At 44.7% G+C, this 17,434-nt stretch overlaps 1 protein-coding gene across 29 annotated transcripts in view; it reads left to right on the top strand.

The window, feature by feature from the left end:
* LOC127000684 (glucose transporter type 1-like) overlaps positions 1–17,434 on the top strand; it is a 227,840-nt gene that overhangs the window by 172,329 nt on the left and 38,077 nt on the right. For 21 of the 29 annotated variants that reach the window (XM_050864688.1, XM_050864662.1, XM_050864659.1 and 18 more), the window contains 2 exons: positions 4,377–4,580; positions 5,817–5,957. In XM_050864688.1, coding sequence (XP_050720645.1) covers positions 4,377–4,580; positions 5,817–5,957 — 345 coding nt within the window. The remainder of the gene's footprint in view (positions 1–4,376; positions 4,581–5,816; positions 5,958–17,434) is intronic. The other 8 variants (XR_007754387.1, XM_050864661.1, XM_050864674.1 and 5 more) reach the window with 1 other exon arrangement.

The raw sequence follows: 17,434 nt of genomic DNA, 5'->3' as shown, positions 1-17,434 counted from the left end.
TGCGGCGGCACATATTCTGGACGCTTTCCCTCTGGAGGCAATGTTGACACTCCGGTAGGCAGGGGCGCCGGCTCAAGCTGTCCGCGTTACCGTGTGTTAGCCCAGATCGGTGTACAATAGTGTAGTGATGCTGCTCTAGTTTACCTATCCAGCGAGCAAGCTGGCCCTCAGGGTTTTTCAGTGACTTCAACCACCGCAATGCAGCGTGATCCGTGCGGAAGCATGGAAGGTAAGCATGGAAAAAGTCAAGGCTCTTGACTACTGCCAGGAGTTCTTTCCGGGTCACGCAATAGTTTTTCTCGGATGGGGTGAGCTTCTTGCTGAAGTAGGCCACAACCCGTTCCATGTTGGCACATGCCTGGGACAGCACTCCACCAATCCCCTCATCACTGGCATCACAATCCAGTATAAAAGGCTTAGAGGGGTCTGGGTAGGTGAGTACGGGCGAGCTGATGAGGGCCTCCTTGAGCTTCTCAAAGGCAACCAGAGTTTCCGCTGTCCACTCAAACTTGCGCCCCTTCTTCGTCAGGAGGTGCAGTGGTGCAGCAATCGTAGCGAAGCCTTTTACAAACCTGCGGTAGTATGAGCACAACCCGAGGAAGCTCCGCAGCTCCTTCACGTTGGTGGGTGTCGGCCAGTCCCTTACTGCAGCCACCTTCTCAGGGTCAGTGCGTACTCCAGCCTCGCTCACGATGTGTCCCAAGTATTGGACCTCCTTTTGGAACAGACAGCATTTCTTCGGGCTGAGTTTAAGGTGTGCAGCTCTAAACCGGGCGAAAACCTCTGATAGCCTTTCCATCTCCTGCTCGAAGGTCTGGCCAAAGACAATCACGTCGTCGAGGTAGATGAGTGCCGTCTTCCAGTGAAGTCCCTCCAGCACCCTCTCCATCAGCCGCTCGAACGTGGCCGGCGCGTTGCACAGGCCAAAGAGCATGACCTTAAACTGCCACAGGCCTTGACCGTAGGAGAAGGCTGTTTTCTCATTGTCCTGCTCCGACATTTTGACTTGGTGATATCCAGACTTCATATCTAGTGTTGAAAACCACTTGGAGCCCACCAAAGTGTCGAGCGTGTCGTCGATCCGTGGGAGTGGGTATGAATCCTTGATGGTGAGATCGTTGAGGGCTCGGTAGTCCAGGCAGCACCTGAGGGAACCGTCCTTTTTCCTGACGAGCACTACAGCAGACGCCCACGGGCTGCTGGACCGCTCGATTAACCCCTGTTGCCGGAGATCATTCATCACCTCATCCATCTCCTTGCGACGGGCTGGTGCCATCCTTCGAGGAGCTTGCTTCACTGGGCGGTGGCTACCTGTGTCGATGTGGTGCTCTACCAGGTCCGTACACCCCAAGTCCAGGTCTCCTGTGGAAAACACATCTGCATTCCTCACGAGAAGTTCCCTAAGCTGTTCCACTTGGGGCTCCTCTAGACACTTGGAGCTCCTGTCAAACATGTCGCGCAGGTAGTCGGGCAGCTCCTCCTGGGGCTTCGTCAGGATTCTCCTGCAGACACAGGTTCTTAGTTTCTGGTCGATCTCTTGGCACAACCCCACCATGGTCCCTTGTTTTATTTTCTTTGGGCTGAAGGAGACATTGGCCACGACAACAGGCACTTCCGCTGCAGTAGGGTCCACCAAAGTACTGCCTACAATCACCCTGTTTTCTACCGGGCATCGACTTCCACTCTCTACCACACACAGGCTAGCCGTGGGGACACCCGTAATTTGATAGGGTAACAGCATCTCTGACCTCGGAGGGATAATGGTGGTGCGTTTGACTGTCATTGGCAGGCCCTCCTTGTGCACAGTTGTCAGTTGCACCCTCCTTCCGCCTACAGTCAGCTGCTTAGCGCGAAAGTCCAGCTCGCACCTGTGGGAGACAAGATAATCCATACCTAGGATGCAGGGGTCGTCCATGTCAGCCACGTACACAGAGAGGGACTCTTCCTTTCCTCCGAGCTCAAACTTCACGTCCACTGGGCCTCTGAGCTCTGCATAGTGTCCAGTGACTCCGCACAGTCAATGCGATGTCTTAGGAAGCCGACGATGACTCACCACGTCAGGCCGCACCAATGTGCGTTCCGAGCCTGTGTCGACGACCACAGGCCACAACACTCCGTCAACCTTGCCCTCCACTTGGCAGCTCGTCATGGTGGTTCTCCTGCACATTGATATCTTCGGGGCATGTACAGGACAGACTGGTCGTTGCCCCCATGAACCAGTCCTTCTTAGTTTCCCGAGTGGTGGTCCCTCGCCTGGTGGGTCCTTCCCTGGGCTTCTTCCTAGCGCCACCTTCATATTCCTTTTTCCTCTTATAGCATTCGTTCTCCTTGTGCCCAACCTTCTCGCAGTACCAGCACGTTCCTTGGAACCTGTCTGTGTCGCTGACAGCGCCCTTTCGTGCCCTAAAGCCAGAAGTTGAGTCGTCCCTGAAGCTTGACAAGCTAGAGCTAACAAAGGACTCAAACTCCATGGCACGTGCCAGAGCTTCCTGCATTGATGTTGGCTTAGCTTGGTTCACTTGTATCTTCAGCTGAGGGCTGTCCAGGGCATCGATAAATTGATCACGCAGCAAAACCGTCAGCAGGTCAGGGGTGGCACCTGGATATGCCTTGTGCGCCATGCTCTCAAGGTCCTGAGCGAGTTCCTGAAGAGACTCGCCGCGCCTCCTGTTGTGGGTTCTGAATCTAACCCTGAAGAGCTCGTTCTGGTGCTTGGTCCCATATCGTTGCTCCAGTGCCTGTGCCAGCCTGCTGTAGCTGCCCTTTGTCGCATCGTCGAGCTGAGCAAGGACCTCCAGCGCCGCCCCTTTCAGGCTAGTGGCCAGCTGTACCGCGCACTCTTGGTCATCCCATCCGTTCCGAGCTGCCAACAGCTCAAACTGAGCGCGGTAAGCCTCCCAGGAGACCTTGCCATCAAACTCCTGAGGCTTCTTTCTAACAGGCGAACCCAGCAGACTCATGGGGGCAGAACTTCTTGCGGGGATAAACTCAGGCGAAACAGGGCTCAAACTACCCCGGACTTGCGTAGGAGAAGCATCTTGGGTACAACTAGCCCCTGCAGGCACTGGCTGTCCGTTTCTAGCCAAGCAGTCTTCAAGGGCCTTCACTCTGTCACTTACTTCTAATATTTCTTTGTGTGTCGTCTCCCGTACCAATTCCATCTCTTGTTGAAGATTTGTGTGTTCTTTCTCCACTTCTATCAGGCGTTGTCCCAAGTTCGTGGTCACATCAGTCATTTCTCTTCGCACTGACTCACTTCCATCTTGTACTGCTTTTAGCTGTAGCTGTAATCCCGTGAAGCGATCTTCTAGCTTTTCTTTGAGTTCTTGGAGTGTTCCTTCTTGTTGTTGCTGTGCTCTTTCTTGTTGTTCTTTGAGTTCTTGGTGCGCTCTTTCTTGTTGTTCTTTGAGTTCTTGGAGTGTTCTTTCTTGTTTTTGCTGTGCTCTTTCTTGTTTATCCCCCTGTAGTCTCAAGGCTTCCAAAAGTTCAGTCAACATGTCGTCCCTCTGGGCAGTTTGGGAACGAGTCTCCATGGCGAAAAAACAATTGGCTACACTCCTCACACCAGTGTTATGCCGGACGTATTACTTGGGTTCCGTGTCGCCGTCACAAGACTCCGTGGGAGGGAGATATGTAAACACTTTGCACAGCTTCTGTAGTTTAATATTCTTCCTTAGTAGTACACTTCACTCTTGACTCTTCACTGGCCACTAGATTACTATGACTGGGACTGTCTCCTCTCGCCCTCTTCTCCTATATATATCCAGAACAGTACAGTCTAGAATGTTACAGTATATTTTAGATCATACAAGAACATGTAGCAAAAATATGTGCGAGTTGGCAACACTTCCTGCCTGGCGCCTGGCCGCGCCCCGTGGGGCGCGGACGGGGCCTTGCTCCCCGCCCCCCTGCTCGCTCCTCCCGGAGCCTTCTAGAGGCCCATAGACGCCGGGGGAAGCTTCCAGCACAACAGTATCATCAACAAGTTAGAAATCAGGGCAAACAAGGAAACAGTTAGTTAGATGAAGTTTGAGCATTTGCTGGCTCAGGATGGAGTACACATAATATCAGAAAGTAAGAACTGGAGAATGTTGAGAAAGGCATTTGTCCTACAATGGACTTACACTAGCTGATGAAGATGAATGTTTTTTAAATAATGACGCATAACTATGAACATTGATGTTCCAGAAATAAGCTTTGCAAAATTTTCCTCTTTCCCTCACAGGAAACTATATCATGGCTGAAGTTCATCTCTGTGATCTGCACTGTCTGTTTATGATGAAAGAAACACTCTACATGTAACTAAATATGATAAGTATCCATAATAGGAGCAACACCCCTTTCAGTCACACACACTTTTCCTCTCTCCCTGGCAGGAAATGATGTCGTGGATGACATTCATCTCTGTGATCAGCACTCTCTGTTTCGTCATCTTCTTCTCGGTGGGGCCTGGCAGCATTCCTTGGATGATCACCGCTGAATTGTTCTCCCAAGGCCCTCGCCCTGCGGCCATGTCCATCGCTGTGCTTGTCAACTGGCTCTCAAACTTCCTGGTTGGCATAGGCTTCCCCAAGATGCAGGTTTGTGTGTGTGTGTGTGTGTGTGTGTTTGTGTGTGTGTGTGTGTAGTAGGGAAACTTAACTATTCTTAATTCTTATTGTCTCAGTGTTTCAGTACACATAAGAAGTTGATCTAGCCTTGAAAGAGACAAATAAACTTTATAGCGACAGAGATTGAACCTGCGACTGGCCAGAGACAAAGCCAGTTTTCTATTCAGCCAACTAAAGAGGTACCCAACAGTTAACCCCTTGACTGTGGGCTTCCTACAAGAAGACATCACCAAGCTACAGAAATGGAACAATAAGTGGCTGCTACGATTCAATGAAAAAAATGCAAAGTCATGCAGCTTGGGAGGGGATATCCAGCATACCAGTACCACATGGGAACACTCCACTATCCACCACAGAGGCAGAGAAAAACCTGGGAGTATATGTTACCAGGCTACCAGTGACAGCCAAATCCGTGGCAATTGCAGCGGACGGGTTAAGCACATTTGCAAGGGATGGGTTACCATGTGTGTGTGTGTGTGTGTGTGTGTGTGTGTGAGTGTGTGTGTGTGCATTTACCTAGTTACCTAGTTGTATTTACCTAGTTGTACTTTTACAGGGCCTGGGCTTACGCTCGTGTGGTTCTGTCTCCGTATCTGTATTTGTCCAACTTTTCCTTAAAGTTTTGCACACTCTCTGCTGAGTGTGTGTGTGTGTGTGTGTGTGTGTAATTCACAATGGCCTGATCACAAGCTGAACTCGTCATCTCCAGCATGTACTCTCCCGATTAGAGCAAGTTCATTATAGTCGATCTCCGGGTACTGCCAGGACCTTTACACATCATGCACAGCCTCCCCCTTGCTCAAGGGGGGATAGTAACCACTCCTTGTCAGCAGAAAAATCCCGACCTGAGCAGGGTCAAACCACCGTCTGCCAGTTCATGAAGCCTGGCAGAGCAGAACTTAAGCCACTGAGCTACCAGAGGTGTTTGTTTGTTTGTTTAGTGTGTGGATGTTTGTGTGTGTGTGTGTATTTACCTAGTTGTGACATACGGGAAAAGAGCTACGCTCACGCTGTCCTGTCTCCATATCCTCTCTTATCCAACTTTTCCTTAAAATCACGAATGTTTCTTGCACAAACCTCCTCCTCCAGTCTATTCCATAGCTCAATGCTTCTGTGTGTGTGTGTGTGTGTGTGTGTGTGTGTGTGTGTGTGTGTGTGCATACATGTTTTCTAATGGCCTGACTCACAACATCCCGCCTTTTCCAGGAAACTTTCGAGAACTACACCTTCCTGCCATTCAGTGTGCTTCTTGGGTGCTTCTGGGTCTTCACTTACTACAAAGTTCCCGAAACCAAGAACAAGACCTTCGAGGAGATATCAGCAATCTTCACCAGAGGGGTTGACAGGTACTCGTCCATGCCTTCCTGTCTATTTTTTCCTTCTGCTTTCCCTCCCTCTTTTCTTTCCTTCTTGTGTATGCTACCTCCATTAAGATGTTCTGGTGTGATCATAAACTAAATCTTTTCTGACTTTGTCCCTCCTTCCTTCCTTCCCTCCTTATCCCCTCTCCATCATCCCTCCTCTGTGTCCTTCCTTTCTCCTTTTATCCTTTCCACATCCCTATCCTCTTCCTGTACTGTTCATCTTTCTGTGTTGTGCTGGTGTTAGTATATGTTTACTACTGTGTCCCTCCCTCCTTCCCTCCCTCCTTCCTTCCATCCTTTATTCTTCCTTCCCTTTGCTTCTCTGTTTCATCCCTTCTTGTATTCTCAGCATTCATTTCTGTGTGTTGTGTTATTGTTATTAAAGCTTTACTTCTATGTATCCTTTCTTCCATCCTTCGTCCTTCCCTCCCTTCATTACTTTCTCTCATTCCTCCGTCCCTCCTTGTACTCTCTGTTCACCTCCCTGTGTTGTGTTGGTGTGTAGGTAAAGCACTGCTGCACACACGAGGGATTCTGGGTAATCACTGTTACCACTTTTCTTGTTTTGTGTTGCTGCTTTTGGTCACTTTTGCCATTCTTGTGCTATCTGTGCATTGTGTTGGGTCACCGAGTCCTGCTTTGCTTTCTCTTCGCTTGAACGTATTCCAAGGTTTACAGGTTTCAGTGGTAATGTTTTTTTATTTTTCTGGGATATTGCCCAAGAAATTTATTTCTTGTTTCAGGTAATTCTTGCTAGACTTCAGCAAACTTAAATTATGTGTTGAATTTTTTGTATTTTTTGGTCAATAAACTCTCTGTCTATATATATATATATATATATATATATATATATATATATATATATATATATATATATATATATATATATATATATATATATATATATATATATATATATATATATATATATATATATATATATATATATATATATATATATATATATATATATATATATATATATATATATATATATATATATATATATATATATATATATATATATAAAAATTACATACACCGGGTATTCGATATATGCGAGTTCGAAATATGTGAATTCACTCATATGCGACTAACCTAAATATGCAAGTTTTTTTTTTACAACTAAGGAGACAGTTCAAGGGCGTAAATAAAAATAAAAAAAAAAGGACCGCTACTCACTGCTCCTGAATAGAGGTCAAAGGAGTGTCCAAAAAGAGAGGTCAGTTTCGGGAGGAGAGGTGTCCTGATACCCTCCTCTTGAAAGAGTTCAAGTCTTAGGCAGGAGGAAATACAGGTCAAGGAAGATTGTTCCTGAGTTTTCCAGCGTGAGGGATGAAAGAGTGAAGATGCTGGTTGACTCTTGCATAAGGGGTTTGGACAGTATAGGGATGAGCATGAGTAGAAAGTCGTTTGCAGCGAGGCCGCGGGAGGGGGGGAGGCATGCAGTTAGCAAGTTCAGAAGAGCAGTCAGCATGAAAATATCAATAGAAGATAGAAAGAGAGGCAACATGGCAGCAGAATTTGAGAGGTAGAAGACTATTAGTATGAGGAGGAGAGCTGATGAGACGAAGAGCCTTTGACTCCACTCTGTCAAGGAGAGCTGTGTGAGTGGATCCCCCCCACACATGAGATGCATACTCCATACGAGGGCAGACAAGGCTCCTGTAAATGGATAGCAACTGTGTGGGGGAGAAGAACTGGCGGAGACGGTACAGAACGCCCAGCCTAGAGGGAGCTGATTTAGTAAGAGATGAGATATGAAGTTTCCAGTTGAGATTTTGAGTTAAGGACAGACCGAGGATGTTTAGTGTTGAAGAAGGTGATAGCTGGGTGTTGTCAAAGAATAGGGGATAGTTGTTTGGAAGATTGTGTCGAGTGGATAGGTGGAGAAACTGTGTTTTTGAGGCGTTGAAGGACACAGGGTTCCTCTTGCCCCAATTGGAAATAATAGTAAGGTCTGAGGCTAAGCGTTCTGTTGCCTCCAGCCTTGAATTGTTAAGTTCCTGTATGGTGGGTCTTCTATTAAAAGAAGTTGAGTAATGCAGAGTGGAGTCATTGGCGTAAGAATGGATAGGACAGTTCGTTTTGGAAAGAAGATCATCAATGAACAACAGAAAGAGAGTGGGAGATAGGACAGAACCCTGTGGGACACCACTGTTGAAAGTTTTAGGGGAAGAACAGTGACCATCTACCACAGCAGAAATAGAACGGTCAGAAAGGAAACTGGAGATAAAGGTACAGAGAGAAGGATAAAAACCGTAGGAGGGTAGTTTGGAAGGCAAAGATTTGTGCCAGACCCTATCAAAAGCTTTTGATATGTCCAGTGCAATAGCAAAGGTTTCACCGAAACGGCTAAGAGAGGATGACCAAGAGTCAGTTAGGAAGGCAAGGAGATCACCAGTAGAACGCCCCTTGCGGAACCCATACTGGCGATCAGATAGAAGGTTAGAAGTGGAAAGGTGCTTTTGAATCTTCCGGTTAAGGATTGATTCAAAAGCTTTAGATAGACAGGAAAGTAAAGCTATAGGGTGGTAGTTTGAGGGATTGGAACGGTCACCCTTCTTAGGCACAGGCTGTACAAAGGCATACTTCCAGCAGGAAGGAAAGGTAGATGTTGATAGGCAGAGACGAAAGAGTTTGACCAGGCAGGGTGTCAGTACGGAAACACAGTTTTTAAGGACAATAGGAGGCACTCCTCTGGTCCATAAGCCTTCTGAGAGTTGAGGCCAGAGAGGGCATAGAAAACATCATTTGGAAGAATTTTAATAACAGGCATAAAGGAGTCAGAGGGGGGATAAGTAGGAGGAATATGCCCAGAATCGTCCAAGGGTGGAGTTCTTACAGAAAGTTTGAGCGAAGAGTTCAGCCTTAGAGACAGATAAGACGGCAGTGCTGCCGTCAGGGTTAAGGAGAGGAGGGAAAGAGGAAGAAGTGAAATTGGAGGAGATATTTTTGGCTAGATGCCAGAAGTCACGGGAAGAATTAGAAGAAGCAAGATGTTGACATTTTCTATTGATAAAAGAAGTTTTGGTAAGTCGGAGAATAGATTTGGCACGATTCCGGGCTGAAATGTAAAGGTCAAAGTTAGCGGGTGTTTGAAGGCTCTGGAACCTTTTGTGAGCTGCCTCTCTATCTTTAATAGCACGAGAACAAGCATGATTAAACCAAGGCTTTTTAGCATGAGGAGTAGAGAAAGAACGTGGAATGTATGCCTCCATTCCAGAGACAATCACCTCTGTGATGCGCAGAGCACACACAGAGGGGTCTCTCTCCTGGAAGCAGTAATCATTCCACGGGAAATCGGAAAAGTACATCCTCAGGTCGTCCCACCGAGCTGAAGCAAAATGCCAGAAGCATAGGACAGGATACAGAAATAAGGTTATGATCGGAGGACCCCAATGGAGAGAACAGTTTGACAGAGTAAGCAGAAGGATTAGAAGTAAGGAAGAGGTCTAGAATGTTGGGCCTGTCTCCAAGACGGTCGGGAATACGAGTAGGGTGCTGAACCAACTGCTCTAGGTCGTTGAGGAGAGCAAAATTGTAGGCTTGTTCACCAGGCTGGTCAGTGAAAGAGGATGAAACCCAAAGCTGGTGGTGAACATTGAAATCTCCTAAGATGGAGATTTCAGCGAAGGGAGAGTGAGTCAAGATGTGCTCCACTTTAGAGTTCAAATAGTCAAAGAATTTTACATAGTTAGTAGAGTTAGGTGAGAGATAAACAGCACAGATGTACATATTTAGTAATAGAATGACAATGAAGTCTTAGCCAGATGGTGGAAAATTCAGAAGAGTCAAGGTCGTGGGCACGAGAGCAAGTGATGTCATTGCGCACGTAGGCGCAACATCCAGCTTTGGATTGAAATTTAGGATAGAGATAGTAGGAGGGAACAGAGTAGAGGTTGCTGTCAGTAGCCTCAGAAACCTGTGTTTCGGTGAGGAAGAGAAGATGAGGTTTAGAGGAGGAGAGATGGTGTTCCACTGAATGAAAATTAGAACGAAGACCACGAATGTTGCAGAAATTGCTAAGGAGGAGGTTCGAGGAGTCATCAGGACACCTCTCAAGTCGGCAGCCAGAAGGGGAATCCTCCCTGGGGGAATTTATGGTCCCCCCCCAGGCGGGGACTCCAAGGCTCTGTAATTTTTCGCCATTTTGAATTTTGAATTTTTGGAAAAGGTGTGTGTGTTGTGTGAATGTAGTGTGGTGTAAAAAGAGAGAGGAACTGTCTTTAGAGAGCATGCTGAACTGCTCTCTGGTGTTGATGAGACAAAAAGGAAACGGTCAGTGAGGACCTGGGAAGGGTCTTTGAAGGGCTTCAGCACCCTCCTCGCTTCCCATATATCCTCACCGGGAGTAGCTCAAGCCTGTTCGATAGGTGTCTTCCTACCTACTCCTATAAAATAATAAGTATTCGTTTTATGTGAGAAAAATTTGCTATTATGTGAGTAGCGGTGCTGGTGCGACTGGTTGGTGAGGTATGGTGGCCGACTCGCACTAGAGGGCGGCGGGTGCAAATGTTTTCCCGCACTTTCCTCGCCGATAATTAACCTTTTCCTCCCTATGATCCTAAAGTTAATCCTCAGGTAGCTAATTATCAGCTTAAATCGTACACTTTGGGTGTGTCTCCCCGGAAGCAATCAGCAGCTCTGGGCTGTCAGACACGGAGAAGCTCTTCCCCGAATGGGGTACATATAACTTCGAGTATAATATCCATGACCTGATTTCCCTTCAGTAAGATTCAAAACACATGTGAATATACAGTACGTGATCAGGGGCGGATCCAGAAAATTAATTTGGGGGGGGCCCGCTGGTAAAATTTCATAAGTTAGCGACAGATTCAAAACAGTGAAGACCAATGGATAGTGATGGCGGTTCTTTGCTTAAAATCCGCAGCTCCTGAGCAATCAACGTATATGTGACATAAATTTTTCTTTTATATATATATATATATATATATATATATATATATATATATATATATATATATATATATATATATATATATATATATATATATATGAAGAGCAATCGATATTTAAGCTGGCAAGTAATAACAAGAAACAATTCAAATTGTACATCCGACCAGTGAAAAGGCAGATCTGAACAGGTAGAAATCATCACCATACGAGCATTCGAAGAAAACTAAACGTTTATTTCGATATGTAAGCAGCAAGGGTGATCATAATACAGGTCATATATAAATTACAAACCTAACATTTACAAAAAAGAGTTAATGTGTAAAATAAGACACAGCTGAAGATTAAAAGGAATTCTTATAGGGTTTCTTTTACATGGGATTGAAGTAACACATTTGCAAAGATTGGCTGAACTAAAGAAATATATCTACAAATTCCCAAGTATTCAACAAGTGCCTCACTAAGCAAAGAGTAGTCGGCGTTTTTTTTCGCCGAATTTGCTTATCACTCTCTCGACTGAAATGGGGATATCATAGTGGAGGGCAAGACCGTTCAGGTGCTCTTGGCCGACGGTACTCCTCAGATAGGTTTTCAGCCTTTTCAATGCTGAGAAAGACCTCTCGATGTCCGCGTTGGAGACTGGAAGCGTCAACAGAGTTTTCAAGAGAATGGCGAGATTGGGGAACATGCTGGTGCTGGCGTGTGCCCGGGCTTCTTTGATAGTTTGGAAGACCGGAACAGATAATGCCCAGCGCTCCGCTTCCGCCTTCATGAGTGTCAGTGATTTGATGTTGAGCTCGTAGAGCTTCATCGCTTGAAGCACAGCCGCAACATCCATTTCGGGGCCTTTGGGGAGTTGCTTGAGCTGAAGTGTGCCAGGCACTGTGTCGTCGCCAAACCGACTCTTCAACTCAGCCAAGATGTGGTCCACGAACGGAATGTACACCGCCCGGCGGTAGTACTCCTCATCATTCTCGCACGGAACATTTGATCGCTGGGTCTGTTGCCCACAGAGTCGTGGCACAGGGATGGTATCTTGCGATGACCCCACCTCAACCAAAAGCTCTTCCGCTTTCACGAACACGTCACGGAAATAATTCTCCGCATCTGCTCTGAACTTGGCAAAAATGGTCTCGATGCCACGAATCGTGGCATAGGCTGACACCAGGTCGCCATCTTTTCTCTGAAGAGTTCAGCTCAGCTCGAGGGTATGCGCCAATATACACTCCACTACAACCAGTCCAACGAGAAAGCGGGGAGCACGTATGGCGATGAGAAGGAGCCCAGCGGTGGCGTCAAGTTCTTCCTCGAGAAAAACAGCGATGACAGGCAGAAATTCAACAAAAACCAGCACTGCGTCATGCCTCTCAATCCACCTGGTGGAGCACAGGGGAACAAGCTTTTCGTGCTTGGCCGAGGTAAGCTTGACAACTTCTGTGAAGCGGAGAGAGCGCATATTCGAAGAATGAACGAAGTTGTACACCTCGGTCAGTGTTTGAAGAGCGGTCTTCAATTCCTTGACGTCACACGCCTTCGTAGATTCTGCCGGTGGTTAAAGCAGTGGATTGGCTTCGCCAGAGTGTACTTCTTCATGAGTACTGCGACACACCCTTTGAATGTTCCCACCATGGCACTTGCTCCATCGAAACCAAGTCCCCTGTCCAATCCGAGGTCTTCAACGGTGCGCAAAAGGAGCCAGGCTAAACCTTTACCGGCGAGGTCTTGGGCGTGCACAAAGGCAAGGAAGTCTTCCCTTATTTCCTCTTCGAAGTGCCAAATGATGATAGTGGCCTGCACTAAAATTCACTTTCTGCTTGCATGTGAGGAATGAGGTCACAAAGATTTTTTCCTAGACCTTAAAATCTTGCTCTATAATATTCAATATACAATTCCGTAACTTAAATACTGAAAATAAATAAAGAAAATCCTGAGTTCTCCAGAAATGCAACACAAAGGTACCAGTTTTCATTTTGACTCTCAGAAAGTGGACATTTTAGCAGATGGGGGTGTCGTCTGACCCCCCTGGATACAGCGTACTACGGCCCTGTATGAGTATATAGATTGTTAGATGAGTGCGGGGCCCATAAGAGCGTGGGGACCAGGGCACGTGCCCATTGTGCCCTGGCCCTGCAGGAGAGTAAAAAATTACATCAAACACCGAAAAAATTTAAATCTTGCCTGAGCATCCCATCCACCTTGCATAGTAAAGCCCAAGGAACCTAGAGAGGAGTTTTTTTTAAAGTTTGGAGGAAAGCGTCCAGAGCCACCTAGCGGCGGCCGGCTTCGTTCCCCAGCTCTTTAGCTTTTTAGGGGTATCTCAAATATATTTTATGTTTTCTCATTTGACGGGTATTTCAAATATTTTAGTTATCCTAATATTTTTGGGGGGGCCCAGGGCATCTGGCTCCCCACCCCCGTATCTGCGCCTGCATATGCCTACAGCCGACGACACATTCCGTATTATAGTTGCAGCACATTATAGGTGAGTCAGGTCTGTACCCACTATCCGCATACACTCGAGATCTTCTGGGGGGGCCTGGCCCCCTGGACCCCCCCCCCCTGTATCCACCCCTGTACGTGATATAGTAGAAAAAACATACACATGTGGTTTATTGTTGCTTTAGTTCTTCATTATTGTGAAACGGTGCCGGAATAAATAGTTAGAGGCTTCGAAAATGTGTCGTGGAACATAACCCCCTATAACTAATGGGATGATAGGTTTGATATATGCGAATTCACATTATGCGAGCTTTTTGCAGAACGTAACCTCGTGATATAAATAATACCTGGTGTATATATATATATATATATATACTATATATATATATATATATATATATATATATATATATATATATATATCATATATATATATATATATATATATATATATATATATATATATATAATATATATATATATATATATATATATATATATATATATATATACATATATATATATATATACATATATATATATATATATATATATATATATATATATATATATATATATATATATATATATATATATATATATATATATGTATTCATACAAACTTGAAGTACTAAGTCAAATATAAGGAAAGTAGAGAGGATTCAGAGGGCAGCAACAAAGCTGTTCCAGGACTAAGAGATTTAACATACGGAGACAGATTGCAGCAGCTGAACCTACCAACACTGGAACAGAGGAGGGAGAGAAGAGAGGTCTGATTGTGGTATATAGGGTGCTGAGTGGGATGGAAAAAGTGGACACAGAACATCTAATAATATGGGATACAAGAGAATCAAGAGGTCATCGAAGGAAGATGAAAAAGGAAGGCTATAGAAGAAACATAAAGAAGAGCAGCTCTCCACAAAGAGTGTTGGAGGCCTGGAACGGCCTGGAAAAATATGTGGTCCACATTAAGACAATTCGTGATTTTAAGGCCAAATTGGATTATAGTAGATATAGAGATGGGACAGCACGAGCGTAGCTCCTCTCCCGTATACCACAACTAGTTAAAAACAACAAGGTACACACACACACACACACACACACACACACACACACACACACACACACACACACACACACACACAGCCCGGTAGCTCAGTAGATAGAGCGTCTGGCTCACAACCAGAAGGACCGGGGCTCAATTCCCGGCTGGGTGAAGATGAATTGGGTTTATCTTCTTTCACGTGTAGCCCCTGTTCACCTAGCAGTGAGTAGGTACGCGACGTCAGGCAAGGAGTTGTGCCTCAAGTTGTGTGTGTGTTGTGAGTGGTCTCAGTCCTACCCAAAGATTGGTACTATGAGCTCTGTGCTCTTCCGTAGGGGAATGGCTGTCTGTCTCTAGAGAGACCCGCAGCAGACCAGGAGGTAAAAAATTACACACACACACACACACACACACACACACACACACACACACACACACACACACACACAGGGCCGTATTAAAAGTCGAATCCGAGAAGTTTCGGGTCCCATCAGAGGTCGGTTTGGGGGCTGTAATACAAGTCCAATCTATTGAAGAGGAAAAAGAAGACTAAGAAGAGTTGGTGAGAGTGTATCTTATATCATCAATATTGGACACAGTTCATATAATGTTCTTGTAAAACTAGGGAGAGGTAAGGGAATATGTGAGATTTTAATAAGGTGAATATCATTGAGACAAAGGAAAGAGGTAGTGAGAATACAGTTACTGTCCATTAAACTAACAATGAATCAGTCAGTCAATCAATGGGGCCACACACGGGGGCACGTCACCTCGCCCACCCTACGACGCTAAGCCCAAGGTTCATCTGGGCAAGTCTCCATGCGGCCCTCCTTCTCATCCTAAGTACCTCCTGACATGATCTATTGACTTGCTGAAGCCATGAACTCTGTGGCCATTTCCTTGGCCTCCTCCACTCAGGATTGTCTCTTACAGAAACAACCCAATGAACAGGGTCTTTTAGGTAGCGTGCCGCATATCCGTATAGCCGGAGTGCCAATACAGGTAACTCTTGATTTACGTGAGTATTGTGTCCTTGAAGAGGTCGCGTAAATAAAAAACAATGTAAATCAAACAAGAGGTAGGTTTGAAGGTTTCTATCGAAAAATAAATATTCACTTCATTCAGTGGAGAGAGAGAGAGAGAGAGAGAGAGAGAGAGAGAGAGAGAGAGAGAGAGAGAGAGAGAGAGAGAGAGAGAGAGAGAGAGAGAGAGAATATCCATATCACCGAGATATCCACTCAGGCACTCAGTCTCAGCCTCACTCGTGTGAGGAAGAAATGAGGGACACCATGAGCGACTGGCTAGTATTGGTACGGGTACCGAGCAGTCTGGTACCGGTACCGTACCATATAGCTGGTATCGTTAGTACCAGTTCTGGTACCGGTTCCTGCACACCCTTATTGTTGAGTAGCGTGGCAGCGTGGGTACTGTATTGTTGTTCAAGTGGCACGCGGGAAGAACTGAGCTCAGCTGTCTGGCCATGGCGCCGTGTGAGTCCAGTTGCGTGAGACAACTGGTGGCCACTCCATAGAATATCGCGTATAAGTGGAAAAAACGTGTAAATTAAACATTTATTTGGATTTTGGACCCCGCGTTATTTAAAAAACGCGTAAACCAAACTCGCGTAAATCGCGAGTTACCTGTATATATATATAGATAGATAGATATAATATATATATATATATATATATATTTATATATATATATATATATATATATATATATATATATATATATATATATATATATATATATATATATATATATATATATATATATTACTGAATCCTGCTTTATTATTTCTCTTGTGATTTAAAGTTGCATTGTAATATCACTGACTCCTGCTTTACTCTTTTCCTGTGATGGTGAATGCCTCAGCCCACTTCTCATCACTTCTTAATCATGAACTCTTGCTGGCTGTTCTTCTGACAATCCTCTGTGTTATCATATTGAATGACTGGCTTTTTCTTCTTTAATGATGAATATCCCAGTGCTTTAAGTGCTTTATTCCTTTATTTCTTTCTACCATTTCCTTCCATTATTTTTTTTCTACATTTTTCATTTTTTCATTTCCTCTCCTTTCCTTAAATTTCTTCTCCTTTCCTTTCCTTTCCTCTCCTTTCCTTGAATTTCTTCTCCTTTCCTTGAATTTCTTCTCCTTTCTTTTCCTTTCCTCTCCTTTCCTTTCCTCTCCTTTCCTTTGATTTCTTCTCCTTTCCTTGAATTTCTTCTCCTTTCCTTTCCTTTCCTCTCCTTTCCTTTCCTCTCCTTTCCTTTGATTTCTTCTCCTTTCCTTGAATTTCTTCTCCTTTCTTTTCCTTTCCTCTCCTTTCCTTTCCTCTCCTTTCCTTTGATTTCTTCTCCTTTCCTTGAATTTCTTCTCCTTTCCTTGAATTTCTTCTCCTTTCTTTTCCTTTCCTCTCCTTTCCTTTCCTCTCCTTTCCTTTGATTTCTTCTCCTTTCCTTGAATTTCTTCTCCTTTCCTTTCCTTTCATTTGATTTCTTTTCCTTTCCTTTGATTTCTTCTCCTTTCCTTGAATTTCTTCTCCTTTCCTTTCCTTTCATTTCATTTGATTTCTTCTCCTTTCCTTTGATTTCTTCTCCTTTCCTTGAATTTCTTCTCCTTTCCTTTCCTTTCATTTGATTTCTTTTCCTTTCCTTTGATTTCTTCTCCTTTCCTTGAATTTCTTCTCCTTTCCTTTCCTTTCCTTTCATTTGATTTCTTTTCCTTTCCTTTGATTTCTTCTCCTTTCCTTGAATTTCTTCTCCTTTCCTTTCCTTTCCTTTGATTTCTTCTCCTTTCCTTGAATTTCTTCTCCTTTCCTTTCCTTTCATTTCATTTGATTTCTTCTCCTTTCCTTTGATTTCCTCTCCTTTCCTTTGATTTCTTCTCCTTTCCTTTGATTTCTTCTCCTTTCCTTTGATTTCTTCTCCTTTCCTTTGATTTCTTCTCCTTTCCTTTGATTTCTTCTCCTTTCCTTTGATTTCTTCTCCTGTCCTTTAGTTTCTTCTCTTTTCCTTTCATTTCTTCTCCTGTCCTTTCCTTTCTTCTTTTCTTT

The sequence above is a fragment of the Eriocheir sinensis genome, chromosome 19 (genome assembly GCF_024679095.1).
Source record: "Eriocheir sinensis breed Jianghai 21 chromosome 19, ASM2467909v1, whole genome shotgun sequence".
NCBI lineage: Eukaryota > Metazoa > Arthropoda > Malacostraca > Decapoda > Varunidae > Eriocheir > Eriocheir sinensis.
This window is presented reverse-complemented; position numbering and strand designations above follow the sequence as displayed.